This window comes from Carica papaya, chromosome 4, assembly GCF_054855325.1.
Source record: "Carica papaya isolate Zhongbai chromosome 4, ASM5485532v1, whole genome shotgun sequence".
Classification (NCBI taxonomy): domain Eukaryota; kingdom Viridiplantae; phylum Streptophyta; class Magnoliopsida; order Brassicales; family Caricaceae; genus Carica; species Carica papaya.
This window is the reverse complement of record NC_142312.1, coordinates 2143246-2160407: the sequence shown is the minus strand read 5'-3', so window position 1 is coordinate 2160407 and position 17162 is coordinate 2143246. Positions and strand designations below refer to the sequence as shown.

Genomic DNA, 17162 nt, shown 5'->3' with positions numbered 1-17162 from the left:
TGCTGATACTTATCAAGAGAAGAATATCACATGCATGTTGGGCTCATGTGCATACAGCATATACTATATATCTCTCTCTCTCTCTCTCTTACAGGCAGGGACAGTTGTCAGAAACTAAAATAATTCAATGAAAGAAAATATTTTTTTATAAAAAAAATAATAATAATAATTAAAAAATAAAACTGGGTTGGGGTCTGGAGGAGGAGAGTGACAAGGGCGCACGCGTTGCCGGTGCGGGGAGGTGCAGCCATATGGGACGGTGGGTCCATCGGGGTTGCTGAAAAGGCTGAGCGGAGGGGGGCTCGCGTCGTTGGGAGTGGTGGGGGTGAGGGAGTCTAATGGGTCCCACTATGGAAAAGAAATTTCTAAAATCATTACACCGGAACCACCAAAAGAATTGTCTTCGCTATTTTCTAACAATACACGCCGCACAGTGTATACGCATCTTCTTTTGTACATGTACATAAATACACATATCCTGTATTGTGTGTGTATGTAGATATAATATCTTACATGCATATATCTATATATATATATATTTTTTTTTCAAATCAAGTTGATTTTTGTGAATATAAATTATTACTTCATAATCTCTATCAAACTTGTATGTAATATATTTATAGAAATACGAGAGATATGATTTATGACTATATAATACATTGAGTAATAATTTATATGTTTAACGTATGATTCAATTGATTATGCTCGTGTATCTGATTCTATAATTATGAATTTATATTTTTAAACATGTAATTTGAAGGGAATATAAAACCGAGTTTGGAATTAAAATATTGTTTTTATTTAATTTTATAAATTAAATTAATAGAAAAAAAAAAAGAGAAATAATTATTTATATTTTAATATATGATTTTGAAAAAACCCACTCGTGTTTCGGGGTTTCAAAACAGCACCTCATTGAGAAATCTGACCGCAGCAGCCTGTCTGTGCTGATTTTAGTGCATTTTTTTTTTTTAGTAAATATAAAATTGCGCATGAAATATTTGAAGTTGCTCACGAACCCAAAAAAAGCATATATAAATTATACTATTGTTTTAATTATGTATTCTAAAACAACAATTATGCTTTCTGTCCTACTCGTGCTGCATGCTCCAAGGTTATATTATAATAATTGTAACTAACGAGTTTTAACCACAACGATTATTTATGGTTTTTTAAAAAAACAAAATTAGAGATTTCAATTTTAACATTTATCTAAAGTAAAATTGTATATATTATATTTTTTAGTACAATGTTTGTATGATATATGAGGTGCAATAAGTAATCAAATATATATATATATAGTGGATAACTTCAAAATTTGTAATCATATTTTTAAAATTTTGAAATAAAATTTTGTAATCAAGGTTGGTCTTAACCAACACGGTTTTTATATAACTGGTATTCGAGTGAATCTGTTATATATAATAAATGGGTTTTGACCAAATAATTATTTATGTTAATGTAAAATTAACATATATTATATTGTATTAAAACATCAAATATATATAAAAATTTATTGCACTCTTTCTTTTACCGTACTTGTTGAACATGCATGTGTAAGAAATGTGAAACAAAATGTATGAACAAAAAAATTAAATTTATTATTGCAAGTGAGATTTCTTAAAATTTCCAAACATGGAAAATTAAAGAATCTTTATGTGGAGAAAAAAACATTAATTTTTTGTTCTATAAAAAATATAAAGTGAAATTTTAAACTAAGAAATTAAGATTAATCACTAAACGATTTCTAAAAGAAAATAATAAGAAGCTACCATGCACCAATAAGAATAGTAGTTGTTACATATATGTGCATATATATATATATATATATATAATAATTTTAAAAATATTCTCATTGGATCAAGAGTATATCTTTACTCTTTCCATGTGAGACGTGCCCATGTCATGACCAATTTATCTATGCATGTTGTAATATATATATATATATATAATATCTAATTATTATTTGCAGAAAGATTATGTTAAATATTTATTTTCATTTATTCAGAAGGTCAAGGTTTATATATATATATAGATATATATGTAAAAGACCAATCTGTCTTTTATGAATTATTGATCACAATCCTAATATATAGTAATCACTGTAATATTCAACTACGTATATATAGGGGACAGGGCAGAACTAATTAATTAATAATTTTTGTCATAATAATTAATTAGAGTTAATTAACTCTTATTAGATCGTACTTGACAGCAACAATGATGACTGGTGGTGGAATCTCGAATCTGTCGACGATAATTATAATTAATTAAGATTTGTTTAATTTAATAAAAAATTAATTACGTAAATGGAGTTAGTGGAGAAACACATGGTGTTCTCTTTTGCAAGTTATTATTATAAGCTGTCTCTAATTAATTATTTAAGACTATTTAATAAGTGATTTGGTGAGGCTTAATTGTCACAGGCAGAATACATGTTATGTTAATTTATTCACATCTAATACATATTCAAATTTTTATTAATAATAATAATAAAAAAGTAAAAATATTTAGTTTAATTAATTAATTAATTATATTAACATAAAAAATAAAAATAAAAGGAAGCATTATGAGGGATTACGTCAAAAAAGAATCGTACGAGGGTCTTGTCTGATAGCATTAAGCAGCGTGGTAGTTTTGGACGGGAGCACTTTTCGAAAGCCAATGTGATGATGTGTTGGACTTCAATTTCTCAGTCTTTGCTTTTCTGTGCACGGCCGTAGCTCTTATTTTATTTTATTTTATTTTATCTTTATCCTTCTTCAAAATTCTGAGCTTGACTTTTCCCAGTACTTTTTTTTTTTTTTTTTTTTTTTTTTCTATAAAAATTAAATAATAATAATAATAACCTCATAAATCTCACTTGAGGATTTAAGATTCGTATTTGTGGACCCAATTCACAAATCCAAAATAGATTTACATTTATTCGCATATTCCATTTCTTGTCTTTTATTTGATATATTACAGAAAATCTTTTTAATTTTAATTTTAAGCCGAGTTTAAAACATGTGGTTTTACCGAACCAAACGTAGTTAACCGGGCCTAGCCCAATCATATTCTAGACCCAAGGCCGGCAGTTAAATGTAGGTGCATCCTGGCCCAACCCAATTCTGTACGCGGTGGTCTACCTTTTTGCCTTCGTCCGCTTCAGTGGCATCGGAATAATAATTTAAGTAAAATCTAATTTACTAAAATTTTCATTTTATAGGAAAAAAAAAAAAAAATCACACGATAAACATTCAAATAAAATATAATTAAAAAATTTATAATTAGGTCGAAGACATTGTTTTGTTTGTGGTCGACAATGATATTACACAATACCAGAAAGAAATGTCACACGAAAATTTAATTGGAGGAATTTTCCAATAAAGAGGGTTGATGGGAACGTTTAAACCGCATGCACTTTTTTTTTTGAAGTCCAAGGATGGCGATTCATGGAGTATCTAAATTAGTAACATATTCTGGGTTTTCTTTTTTTTTTTTTTAAGTTGGAAATTTCCAAGCAATCAATGCAAGTTTAATAATTAGAAAATTTTGTGTTAGGACGTTCAAATTCCTGTTAAAAGTTATATTTTTAATAAAAATACACGTTTACCCCATTATAGCAATAAATTTATTTAAATTAATTAGTTAATTAATTCAAACGTTTATTATAGATTCAATTTATTGAATAAATACACACGTCTACGCTACTACTAAATACTTTTGGAACAATCAATACATACATATATGTGTGTGTGGGTGTAGTAACATTATTTTTGTTGAAAACACACACAATCACATGTGCATGTGGATTAAGATCTTGGGGATCATATGGTATCAATTATCGTATGATTAATTAATTAATTAATTAATAGTAATATCAATCGTCGTAACATTAAAAAAAAAAAAAAAAATTGAATTTTGAACTTTTTATTATAAATTAGAATCTGAATAGCTGCAGAGTTAAAGTTTATTAGTTCAAAATCCAATAATTAACCGTCACATATAAAATTTAATTCATAATTTTATGTATATTGTAAGTAATTAATTAATCTTTATTACAGGACCAGAGATTAATTTATAAGTCTCTGTGATAAAACTTATTTTACATTCCCAGTCACGCCAAACGCACTATTTCTTCTCTTTCTCGCATGCACATAATTACCATCATTTGGGTAAATTTTAACTGAGATTATACAAAATCGTTAACAAAAAGTTACTTGGCAATTATATAAATTTTCATAGTTGATTAATGCGAACATACATTCACCCTCATAATTATTTTTGGAGATCCCTAAACAAATCACCCTATTAATGATTAAAATCATTTAAAGATTACAATATTATCTTATATTACATTTAATTATATAATATATGATAAAAAGTCTTCTTAAAATATAAAAAAATAATAATAATTTAACAAGTATGGTTAACGTGCATACTACGTTGGCTTACAGTTCCTATCTTGGACCACGTTTGGAGAATATTAATGAAACTCAAAATTAATCCCATTTTATATTTGACGACGAGGGGAGCAGTTACGAATCAGACGAAGGCGGCCATTGACACACGCGTACTCATCCACCAATCAACTCCTCTTTCTACATTACACACACACATATATATATATACACGCACATATATACGTACACATATAGACAAAAAGAAACACATTACCCTTTTCGCAACATAAAGTAAAAATTATAAAGCCAACTGGCACACTTCTAATCTTTAATTTTTAACGTACATTAAAACCCATTTTACACTTACAGATACATTTATGCACACAAATATATATATATATATATAGGTATGTGCAGTTTCTGGGCATGTTTTATGTTGGACTGAAAATCAAGAAACATGGGTCGTTTCAGTTGGGTGGTAGTGGTGTTGTCACTTTGTCTTTACGCTGCATCGGCTCAGGTGCTTAAACAGAACTTTTACGCTAATGTCTGTCCCAACGTTGAATCCATTGTAAGAGGCGTCGTCCGACAGAAGTTCCAACAGACCTTCGTCACTGTCCCCGCCACTCTCCGGCTTTTCTTCCATGATTGCGTTGTTCAGGTATATTTACATATACATACATACATACATATATATATATATATTGAAGAACAATTCTCACCATATCCTTCATTCCGTATATTTCGAAAATATTGAATTCAACAGGACTTACCCTCGGGTTTAGTTGTTATTATATAATTTATTATATATCCCAATTACACTTAAGTCTCTTTCTGATTTCGGCGATAGAGCAGTACTACTAAATTATTTGGTGATTGACTTATTGGGTTTGATTTATTTACTGTTCGTTGATTAAGTTAAGGATTTTGTAAACTAATGTACTGACTCTGGAGTTGGAAATAATGAAAATGTGCAAGGGGTGCGATGCTTCGGTAATTGTTGCATCGACGGGAAGCAACACGGCGGAGAAAGACCACCCGGATAATTTATCGTTGGCCGGAGATGGATTCGATACCGTGATTAAAGCCAAAGCTGCTGTAGATGCAATCCCTAGTTGCAGAAACAAGGTCTCTTGTGCTGACATTCTCGCCATGGCCACCCGAGATGTCATTGCTTTGGTTCGCACACTTTACTTTCTCTTCCCTGTTATTATTTAAGAACTTCTGAATAATTTTTTTTTAATAAATGGACCTGGGTACCTATTTAAAAAAAAAAAAAACTCATAATTTTGTTTAAATTAAAAAATTTGTGGGTTTTGAAATATATAAATAAAAATTGCAGGCTGGTGGACCGTCGTATGCGGTTGAGCTGGGAAGACTTGACGGGCTAAGCTCAACGGCTAAAAGTGTAAATGGGAAATTGCCGCAGCCTAACTTCAATCTCAACCAGCTCAATTCTCTCTTTGCTGCTATTGGCCTTACCCAAACTGACATGATTGCCCTCTCCGGTACGCCTCCTCTAAAATCTAAGAACTGTTTAAATAAAATATGCAAATAATTTTTAAAATAAATTTCTTTTCTTTTTACTTCGTATTTAACTTTAAAACGAATTATTTTGTGTAAATCATAACATAAACAAAAAGATTTTCCTACTAATTGTGATTTTTTAGTATTTAATAATTAATGTTGAAAAAGGTATCATTTAAAATGTTACCGCTTCCAGGTCAGATTAATCTGTCTCGTGGTTGGGCATCTTGGTTCCTGTATGATTGTGTTTGAGTGGGTCCCAACCGAGGAGACCTGTCCTGTTGTCTTATGATTAGGATTTGACGAATTTACCCTCTACGAGTTGGCACTGACACCACTGCGCATGATTTGATTAATTGAAAAAGAAAATGTAATTTTAAGAATGTTTTTTTTTTTTGTGTTAATTCTCACGTGCGTAAATCGGTCAAGAATAAGAAAAAATAGGAACCGTCTGATCAGATTAATTATCGAGGTGAAGTTTTGACTTTGATTTTTTTTATTTCCTGCAGCCGCCCACACCCTTGGGTTCTCTCATTGCAACAAGTTCGCAAACAGAATATACAATTTCAGCCGTCAAAATCCGGTGGACCCTACACTAAACAAGGCTTACGCAGCTCAGCTTCAGGCGATGTGTCCCAAGAAAGTGGACCCCAGGATAGCCATAAACATGGATCCAAACACCCCCCGAACTTTTGACAACGCGTATTACAAGAACCTTGTAGAGGGAAAAGGCCTATTCACATCGGATCAAATCCTCTTCACCGACCCGAGATCCAAGTCCACCGTGATGGCATGGGCAGGAAACAAAGCGGCCTTTGAGAAAGCCTTTATTGCTGCCATGACTAAATTGGGTCGGGTCGGAGTCAAGACCGGAACAAACGGAAATATTCGTCGTAATTGCGCTGCTTTTAATTGATCGGGACCCGAAAAAGAAAAATTTCACATATGGTGAGACTTTTTCTGACGATAAAAATATTTAATCTGCAATTGAAAATTTGTAGTTATTATAATAATAATAATCATTAAGGCGTGTTGGCAACTGAGGAAGTTGAAATTATTAAAAGATAATTAATAAAATAAATATAAACAATGCGATAATTTTAATATTTTATTTTGTATATATAATATTATTAAATTATAAATAAATCTTGAAAATAAAGACTAACAAAACATCAAAATCAAACCCTGTTGGCAACCTTATCTTTCTATGAATCTCAACAGCTATATCAGTCAAAAAAAAGCTGCTGGAAAACGAGCTTGTTGCACATAGCTTTCTTTGGTTAGAATTCTCTGACTTGGTATGTGAAGGATTCTTCCCCAGAAAATGACCAGCTTTATATACAGAGACCCTGTATAAAAAACCAAGATCATCAATACTGATGAAGTTACTGTCACCTATAGTACACATGCAAAAACGCACATATATATAATACATGTAAACATGCTGTGATTTCTAAACAGTATGGTTACTCGTAAGCTTCTGAGTCATGGGTATGAGAAACTGTCCATTATTGATAATGCTGGATGGTCGGTAGCAAAATTTATATTAGTCTTTACAATAATAGCTAGAAGATTTAAGAGTTGAAATTCATGCGGTAGGTTTCTGAATAATTTATAGTGAAAATGAAATATTCTGTGGAATCATGCTAGTATGCAATCTAATATTATAAGAAAAGCCAAAACTGAATAATCCCAGCCAAGCTGTCGCAATCTAATTATTTCCACACATCACCACGGATCATCAGTTCCATCCAACAAGTTGATCTAACCAATTTCGGCAAATAACTTGACTACGGATGTTCTACTATGACATTAATGATTCAGTATTTTGACTAGTAAATTTACTATAAACTCACTAAATTATTATTAAATATTAAAAAAGTTACTATAGAGATATCATGCCTCCAAGATATCATAGATTTTCCTGGACTAGGCGCTCATTTTGTATCGCGTGAATCATGACCCTGCAGCAGATTGAAATGATGAAATAATATCAGATCTCAGATCGCACATACATTTCTTCCCTAACCTAATTTATCTGACAATAACTCAATCTTACATCGGCAATAGTAACCAATAAAAGAACAAACCAGCAAATAAAATGACTGCTTCTACGAGACTTTAGTTTTACCATCAAATCTTTGCTTCTTTAACTCCTCTGTGCAGGCTCTTGTGTAATTGGGCATATAAAAAGCATTTAAAACTTCATAAGCCATGTTTGAAACATCTAAAAGTGGAGAAGATCAAGACTGGAAACTTGCATCCTGCGAAGGAAATCATACATTTGCTTCTTCATTTGCTTCTTCTCTGAGTTAACTACTTGTGAGTAATTCGTGCATAGAAGCCAATATTATGAAAGCATCAAATTCAATTATATAAAGCTTTTCTAATCTGATCAATAAAAGCATCAATAAATTTATGTTCCCTAAGCAATCTCAATCAAAGATGTAAACAGATGGACCATATTAGCAGCTGTGAAAAGCTGGAAAATGGTAGAACATTTTGCATCGTAGACATTTCAGCGATCTTTCTTTACATTACAATTATCAATTACAATGTCAATCCAAAGGCTGTCTCTGAATCCAAGATAAGAAAATTCTCTTGCATTAAATTTTAATAGTAGTTCCTAGTAAGAAGTACTAGAATATCATACCATCATGTTCTGGACTGGCAAGCATATGGTTTTTCTTGTTATCATTCATCAGCTTAAAGATATGAAGGAAAACAAAAAAGAGCTACACAAAAAAGGGAACTTAACTTAAGAAGTCGCAGGCTCTGACAAGCTTACCATCTCCCTTTTGGTAAACCAATTAATGTTAAAGGCAATAGACCACACAGGTAAAGAACTGAATGTTGATGAAAAAAGTACAAAAATATGAAGAATACGTGTAAAAATTTACATACAATAAAACAAAGTTAACCACGTAATCACAACATATCTATCTGCCTCTATGCAGCACTCTCAATTTCAAAAGAAGGTTACAGAAACTTGGCAAAAACCTGCATCATACTGACATGTAACATCAGAAGCTTAGATCTAAGGGTAATGCCCACTAAGCCTGGCAGCCGGCTGCATCAATCTGACTATTGTGGTTGAGGTTAATCAACAGAAAGTCCCTGCATAAACAAAAAATCAAAAAAAGAAAAAATCCAACCAGATTATATCTTCGCTTGTACCATAATCAAGAGCAGAACATCCAGCCTACCTTCAATCACATCCTGAAGGGAACCAATATCTCAACAAGAAGCTTTCTTGATATAGATTGGTGATTCTTTGCAGAGTGAGCCAGAGGTATAACTCTTCCTCCATTCATTAAAGAAAATAAAGAAGTTGTTTGCATTTGGTATTAAGAATCTATCTTTACATTTGAAGAGAGTCAATTTCACTTTTCAGAACTTAATTTCTTTTTCCATAATAGTTTCTTTTTCCATAATAGTAGAAAATAGTATCATTTCCATTGATGAAAAACATACAACACTTAAGTAAAAAATAGAGGAAACAAAAACCTAGCACCACCAGTATATATGCCGTGAAGCGCAATTCATTTCCTAATCCATCGGCCAAGTAATAAAGGAAAATTCCAAGTTGCAATCAGAATGGACCTGCTGGACATGTAAAAACAGGACTTACCATTCTGTCGAAGATTACCCAGTGAATAATGACTGAATTTTTGATGTTCAGCATATTCATCTAATCCCTTCCCTTTTTTAGGCACTGCAACTGCATAAATCTGTATCTTACCATTCCATGATGTCAATGTCACAGTCAATAATTGAAAATTTGGGCACAATCTGAGAATGAATTTTCCTCCACACGCATTGAAAAGGAAAAGAAACAATTCCATGGATAGTAAGAGCACGAGTAGAAAGCACCAATTATGCAAGCTCATGAGCTAAAGAATATACCATATTAACGTAATGCAAATGAAACATGTCCCAGTAAATGGTTTATATAAACCTACTAAATAAAAGAGTTCTGTAATATAAAATACTGTCACATGATACAACTGGAACATTTATGACGCTTAAATAAAATATTGACTCAAGTAATGCTTTTGCAATTTACAAGCACCTAATACTTGACTACTATATGTCCAAATGTGGTAAGAACAAACATGGCTGATGATCAGAACACAAAGAGAGAGAAAGAAAGAGAGAGAGAGAGAAAGAAAGAGACAAAGAGAGAGAGAGAGAGAGAGAGAGAGAGAGTACAGAGTTGATGAAATAGGTCAGCACTGTTTTCAGGAGAAAAAAAATTCAACTAAGACTCCATTAATCAGGAATTCAACAACTACACCGCTGAAAATTTTATAGCCACCTTTATTAACAAAGAAGAACTTTATGAATTAGATAAAACCACGGCCTACTTGTAACTGCTAGATTCTTACAAATGTTTAACATTTCATGATGTCCCACCCCCAGGAATAATCAGCACTACGATTTATATACAATCTAAAACCTGAACCAAAACTTCCTCTAGCTTTATGCTTATATACTTCTGCTTTGCTCACAAGAATATCGTTGTCAAGATCAATGTTAGCAGGGAATCTACAATCTCAAGAATACTTAATCAGTCTTTGTGTTTCTTTTTTCGTTTATGGTCGAGGAAAACGAGTTCCGAGTCCATATCCAGAACATGTTGAAAAAGCCCCCATCCATTCTTCTGACGCATGCATCCGAATCCTCTCAAGTTGTGTTGGCCAATCTACCCCTAGGATCGGAGGATCTAAGTCCAATGCAACTTGCAAATCTAAACTGGACACACTTGGCTTTTGTACATATGTCACAGGTATCGAACCAGGCACCGAGGAACCGAGTCGGTTTATATGTTTGTGCCCTGACCTTGAACCAGCTAACTTCAAACAGGGCCTAATTAATCTCTTCACGAAAATATCAAGGGCATTATTCAGTAAATTGGCAGAGTCAGCTGAAACTTGCAATCCCTGCATTTGTAATTCCTGCTCCAACCGCTTCATTAAGGAACTGGTATCAGGTAGCTCACCACTTTGGTAACATGTCTCAGTACATTGACTAGAGAATAATCTATTACGCAGTACTTTCCGTTCCTCCTTTGTCTTCAAGCTGATGCCAAGAGGAGCTCTAAGAGGGCTTCTACTATAAATGCCAGGGCTTCCAGTAGACTGATCAACCTCTTCTCCGTCTTCTACAGAGAATGGGTGTCTGCTAGCCAAAGAAATCAACTCATTAGCACCCTGATGTTCTTGAATCTTAGTTAATACATCTTCACATGCAGCACTATGGCCCTTCCCATAAGGCCCTAAAGGGCTTGGGCGGTCCTTGAATTTGCGATCACGAAGATTGGGTGTCCTTCCTCTACGAGGAGATTGAGGAAAATCCTTGCACAGGGACTGAAGACTACTTCTACTTCTTTGATACCCATTTGCCACTTTGACACTTGAACAACTTTCTATTTTGTTCAACTTTGACGGAGGAATCTTTGACAGTGATGCGTTTTTTATAATTGCTCTGAGGAGATAGTTATGAAGCCGAATATTTTCTCTCCCAATGGTGGCAATACATAGTTTATCAAACTCTGTTTTACTCATCTTTAGGTTTAAAAATCTTGCGAGGATATTGAAATACTTCTCCACTCTAGCATGGCCAAGCTTCCTTTCCAACTGAGATTTTAGCTCTGAAGTGTCTACTGGAGAAAAATGCTGACCCCCTTGCATTTCAGTTTCTAAATTCCTCGCCATCATCAAACCCAAAATTTCAGCCTACTACTCAAGAACCCATTAGTACGCAAATAACATTCTCGCCAATAGTCTGTTGAAAAAACAAAAAGAAAAAACCAAAAACCAAACCCTAGCATCATCAATCTTTACTATCAAAGTCAATTTCAGCGAAGAAAGTCAACACTCGAATCAGATATAACTTGCATACTAAAATTCAAACCAAAATAAGCAATACCCAGATAGAAAAAGATCCAAATAAGATTGTAACTTCGTTTCGCTCATTAATCCTTCAATTCCACGAACCCAATAACTAAAATCAAAAGATAGAAAATCCACCAAATTCCAATCCCCAATTTCTATTGCATTGAACCCCAGTACAAAGAAACAATTGAATCTTCAAATTCTAAATCTAACAAAAACACAACAATCGCATTTGCCCAGAAGTAGAAACCCACCAAATAAAATGCGCGGACATTCGAAGCAAGAAAATATAGACCAGAAAAAAAATTAGAAAAAACAAAAAAAAAAATGAATAGTAAAATACTAACCCTGAAACTGTCGCTGTTGAATATTCCGTTAGATTCAATGAATTCACTGCAACGACCTTCGATCACTGAGTTACTAGAGAGAGAAAGTAGAGGGAGAGAGAGATTAGGGCTAGCAGGCAAGGAGGCTTTTTAGAAGCTTCGGTCGAGTCATCGGAGTCAAAGGAGCACGTGCAGTTTTTAGCAGAGCGTAAGCTGCTTAGTTATAAACCAACCAGCCAATCATGTTTTCTTTTTTATACGGATCTTGACTTGAGGTCACACCATAAAAACACCGCCCACCAAAAATTTTGTACCCAAATTTCCTGTTTTAGGAAATAATATGACACAATTCTTGCTCGCTCGCTAAGGTTGACTTTCAAACTGATTACATTCCACCGGGTCGGGTCGGATTGGGTCATATCAGAACTTTTACAATTTTGGAAAGTGTTTTTTATTTCGTTCGTTTAGGAATTGACGTTGTTATTGTTTTTCTAATGTTTCAATTTGTGGGTTTCGGTGTTTGTAACACCTACATGTACATTTAACATTCCTCAAAATTAAAATAAATAATTTATTACTTAACTAAGTATGTAACCATATTAAATACAAAATGAGGATGCATTTTCTAATTTTTCATGTAAATGCACAATTTTTTTATAAAAAATAAGTGAACTTTATTTGTATTTTATTTAAATATTGATATTTTATTTATTTATAATATTATAAAAATTATTCGAGATCATAATAATATAATGTACGTGTAGAAAATATTCGAGATAATAATAATAATATTTGAATTTATCATTTTAAATCCATTTCAATTTTTATTTTTTAAAACAAAAAATCCAGTTACATAAAATAGCAAGATAATACATTACATGATTCCAATAAATTTTTTAGTGGAAACAATATTCTTACTTTAAATAAATTTTATGTACAATTTAAGTTAATTTTTCTATAATTCATTCATTAATAAGTAAAAATATAAATTGACAATTAAAAAATCAAATAATCAATGGAGTTGTTTTAATAAAAAAAAAAATCAAAATGACTTGCTTTAACGTCATATTCTCTTTATACAGTAATCTCTATATAAATAACGAGCACTAATAAATAATTTAATCAGTATAATTTCGAAATTATTATCAGGGAACATCTTAATCTACTAATATTTTATTCTACCATGCTTATAGGTGGTGTAAGGGGGTCACAATTTATTATCTTATAGTTGTTGGGTCTCATTTTCAACTTTTGTCTTATATTTCAAATATTGTGACATTTTGGATATATCATCCCATATCATAGTTTTGTACTTCTTATTTTATTATCTATATTATATGTTATTATTTATATTATATGATAAACTGATACATATTACATTTCTATTAAATAAAATATTTATTACTTTTCAAAAAAAATAACCATGAAAAAAAAATTTATTCACTATCTACAATGAACTCTTTTTGTCTTGCTATGATAATTTTTCAAACGATATGCTCTAAATATAAATGTAAGAGTCTTCAGTGATCACATACCGATTCGAAAATGTCTAATTTGATTGTATTATTATGTTTCGTGCATAAACTTTGTGAAACATAGACAATATATATTTTAGTTAAATTATTATTTACAAAAATTAATATAAATTTATAAATAAATTATATAAAAATTTTATATTTATTTCCGACTGTCTTAATATAAAAAAATAAAAAGAAAGGAAATTTTCTTATTTAAATAATATATTATATCTAAAATATATAGAAGATTTTAAGCTTTTAAAAGGTTAGTGAGATATAAGTAGTGTTAACAATGCAAAAAGCTTAAATTGTACTTTCCGTGGCACGAGTAGCATGTGGGCATACGCGTTAACTCTTAAATTGTACTTCCTATGCCACGAGTAGTCGTCAGTGCTTTGGAAATTACAGTTTATTAAGCAGCATGCTTATTTAACATATAATTAATTATATAATTTATAATTAAAATTTGTATAATTTTTTAAAGCTTTTGTAAATTTTTCTTAACATATGCTTAATATTTTTAGCTAGGATAATCTATCATATTCTACTGAAACCAAAAAATATATATATATATATATATTCCACTTGACTAACAATTGTAAAGAGTGATCAAAATTAAGTTCAAATGTTAAGTTGCTACATATAATTAGTCAAGAATACATACCTTAATTAGATAAATTACTTGAATTTTAGTATTACTTTAATATTCATCTTATATATTAAAGATTAAAACGTAAACTAATCCCCTAATTAATTGAAAAAGAAATTAACCCAAAATTAAAACAAAAATCAATTTTTTTTTTTAATTTTTGAATAAATTTATACATTTATTAAATAAATAATCTACATATATCAATTATTGTATAATATTATAAATAAATTTTAAACCAAAATATAAACAAAATTAGAATACAATTCAAATTCACACCCATTTGTAAAAGAAGAGAATAGTAAACATTTAGTTAATTAATGATTAGTCTTTTTATGCCAATTGAAAGAAATTAAATTAAGTTGTATATGTCCCAATTAATTAGTACTAATTAAAATCAATGAAATATTAAATAGTCTAAACGATAAGAAATTCGCGAGAACTAAAAAAAAAAAAAAAGAGATTAATTAGATTTTAAAAATTAATAACTAGTTATAAGAGATTGAAATTAATTAAAACTAATTAATCAGGTAGGAACCCAAACAGTAGCAAATACAACATTGTGTCCTTTCCATGTGAGCACAAGATCGTCCTCTTCCCTCTTCAATCCCCACCCAGCTGCATGCTCGTCAAGCATGGTTTTCACCTCCGACACCGCCTCTTCCCCGAACCCAAGCCCTCTAAAACTTGCATTTCTCATTCTCTGCACCCACCGGCTCTTAGGTTCCACCCTCTCCACCCTCTGCAAACCCTCGTGCGCGATCACATTCTCAATCTTCCAGCATATATCAGCTTCGTACCATTGCCTGTGTTTACTGCCGCGAGGAAGAAACGTGTCAATGGTGTCGTATGGAATCCACATATAGTTGAAAGCGGACCTTAGTCTGCACACGAGGTTATTTGATGTGAAATCTGCGTCTTCATCGACGACGACGACGACTGTGGGGTCTAACCCTCGGAGTTCTTTCAGAAAAATTGTTCGCAGTGATGTTGCAGTAGTTGGGTTCGTGGTGTTGGGACTGATCAATGGAGAAAGAGTTTCTTCTGCTATGTAGTGAAGCATCATATGGCAGTTTATAACCAAAGCCTCGTTGCTTTCTGGGTATAACAAATGTTGCACTCTGAGTTGCTCGATCAGAGCTGAGTAGCCGTCTGTGTAACTCGACGGAATGGCTCGGAACTCCAGCATTATGTTGCGGGACCTTGCGAAGTTAACCAATTTTGACCCTAATTCTTCGTAGGAGAGGTCAAGCATAGGCGGCGGAACATCCTCTATCCCACCCGCGACGGTGAGCTTCACCAATGGCGGACCCTCTAGCCGATTGGCAATGGCGTCGAGCAAAGTAGGGATTTGCATGCAATGTGTCAAGCTCAAATCGACAATGTGAATAGCGGCGTACCCTTCAACGGCGTCAAGAATTGCCGCATTGGCTGCGGTGAAGCCGAATCGATGCCACGGGGTTAAGTCGACGAAGCTAGCAAGCTCGATGACGGAGAATTTGTGGGTGTCAGTGGCGAGGTTACAGCTGTGCGCGTTGGCCATGGCGGCTGCCAGCATGGTGCAGGATCCAGTCTTGGCGGCGCGGGCGATAAGTGCTCGGAGAAATGCGCACGTGAGGCGCTGGTTGGAGTCACCGTCCGGCGGTGCAATGTTGTTGAGTACCCAGAGGATTTGCTGTGCGAGAGTGGCGTCGTTGGAATCGATGGCGTTGGCACAGTGAACCAGGAGCTGCTCCATGCAGTTGGCGTCACCAAAATTGCCAAAAGCTTTGGAAGTTGGAAAACCCGGCCATGGCCGAGTCCGGTGGAGCTGGTTCTTGTTCATGGTTAGTAAGTTTGATAAGTGAGTGATTTGGTGCAAGGGTGGTGGTGGGGTTTCAGAGAATTGCATCATGGAGAAGACACGCACAGAGATCAGAGAGAACAAATTTGAGAGAACCTACAAAAGAGAATAAAACGAAAAGATAAAAGAAAAGAAATCAGGAAAGCAGAACGAGAGAAAGAGACCAGACTAACAGTGGGTACCTAGCCATTGGGAAACGATCCGTGAAAGATCAAAAAATTGTTTCTTTACTTTTTTTTTTTTTCTGGGGAAAATTAGAATTAGTTCTGCAAAATGAATTAAGGATTAAAAATGGTATAAAAACTGGAAAATCGAAAGAGACAGTTCAGCTTTTGACTGAGGATTTCCTTTACTCTGCTCCACACGAGAGAAGAAGAAGATCAAAAAGGACCCATCAAGAGTAAACTCTCATCCCAATGAAGAAAAATAAACTTAGTTTGAGTCAATTCGGGAAAAAGAAAAAGACCCATCAACAAAACCTTGCTTCTCTCTCACACAAACTCAGCCTTTTTCCTTTGCAAATTATATTCAAAGAGAGCTCTGGCTATGGGGATCGGTGACTCAGTGACTCACAACCTTTTCATGGCTACAAAAAGGGCCTATCTATTATGTCTAAATCCAAATGAAACCTCATAATTCTCTCTGTGCTGCTTCTGTTTTTGATCACAAACAGAGATCAGAGAGAGAGACAGTGAAAATATAAAGAGAGAAAAAGAAAAGGGTGGGCTGGTTTCTGTTGGATTTTGGTGGCATGTGATGCGTGTAGCCGGCTGGGAGCTTGTCTGTATGTGAAGGTTGTGGTTTGTCATGTATCGGGTGGTGGGGATTTAGGGCAGGTGGAGGGGAGAAGTAAGTCCTTAATTTGCTTCACTTCACTCTCTCACAGGATTATATATATGTATATATCGTCGTCATCATCACCAAATGATTCATTTTATCAGATCATCATCATTAACAAATTATTCAATTTTTTTTATCTTTGTCCCTCTCAACTTATGATTTCTTTACCATGAGAACT

At 33.1% G+C, this 17162-nt stretch overlaps 3 protein-coding genes across 3 annotated transcripts; 1 reads left to right on the top strand and 2 right to left on the bottom strand.

The window, feature by feature from the left end:
- Positions 1-4765: 4765 nt before the first annotated feature.
- LOC110822291 (peroxidase 51-like) lies at positions 4766-6955 on the top strand. The gene is made up of 4 exons (XM_022052368.2): positions 4766-5046; positions 5364-5564; positions 5728-5893; positions 6422-6955. The coding sequence occupies exons 1-4, from the start codon at positions 4843-4845 to the stop codon at positions 6826-6828; spliced, it is 978 nt and encodes a 325-aa protein (XP_021908060.1). The 5' UTR covers positions 4766-4842; the 3' UTR covers positions 6829-6955.
- A 3261-nt stretch (positions 6956-10216) lies between these two features.
- On the bottom strand, positions 10217-12448 carry LOC110822158 (uncharacterized). Its single transcript, XM_022052173.2, has 2 exons — positions 12157-12448; positions 10217-11699 (listed from the first exon to the last, which is right to left on the bottom strand). Exon 2 carries the CDS (start codon positions 11630-11632, stop codon positions 10508-10510), a length of 1125 nt encoding a protein of 374 aa, XP_021907865.1. The 5' UTR covers positions 11633-11699; positions 12157-12448; the 3' UTR covers positions 10217-10507.
- A 2296-nt stretch (positions 12449-14744) lies between these two features.
- Positions 14745-16886, bottom strand: LOC110822385 (GRAS family transcription factor). The gene is made up of 2 exons (XM_088217280.1): positions 16327-16886; positions 14745-16240 (listed from the first exon to the last, which is right to left on the bottom strand). Exon 2 carries the CDS (start codon positions 16193-16195, stop codon positions 14828-14830), a length of 1368 nt encoding a protein of 455 aa, XP_088073406.1. The 5' UTR covers positions 16196-16240; positions 16327-16886; the 3' UTR covers positions 14745-14827.
- Positions 16887-17162: the final 276 nt, after the last annotated feature.

Bases quoted from the DNA above. Each gene is read 5' to 3' on its own strand.
- LOC110822291 (XM_022052368.2), top strand. From the start codon at position 4,843: ATGGGTCGTTTCAGTTGGGTGGTAGTGGTGTTGTCACTTTGTCTTTAC. The intron at 5,047-5,363 runs GTATATTTACAT...AAAATGTGCAAG, and splicing joins TCCATGATTGCGTTGTTCAG to GGGTGCGATGCTTCGGTAAT. The intron at 5,894-6,421 runs GTACGCCTCCTC...TATTTCCTGCAG, and splicing joins TGACATGATTGCCCTCTCCG to CCGCCCACACCCTTGGGTTC.
- LOC110822158 (XM_022052173.2), bottom strand. From the start codon at position 11,632: ATGATGGCGAGGAATTTAGAAACTGAAATGCAAGGGGGTCAGCATTTT.
- LOC110822385 (XM_088217280.1), bottom strand. From the start codon at position 16,195: ATGATGCAATTCTCTGAAACCCCACCACCACCCTTGCACCAAATCACT.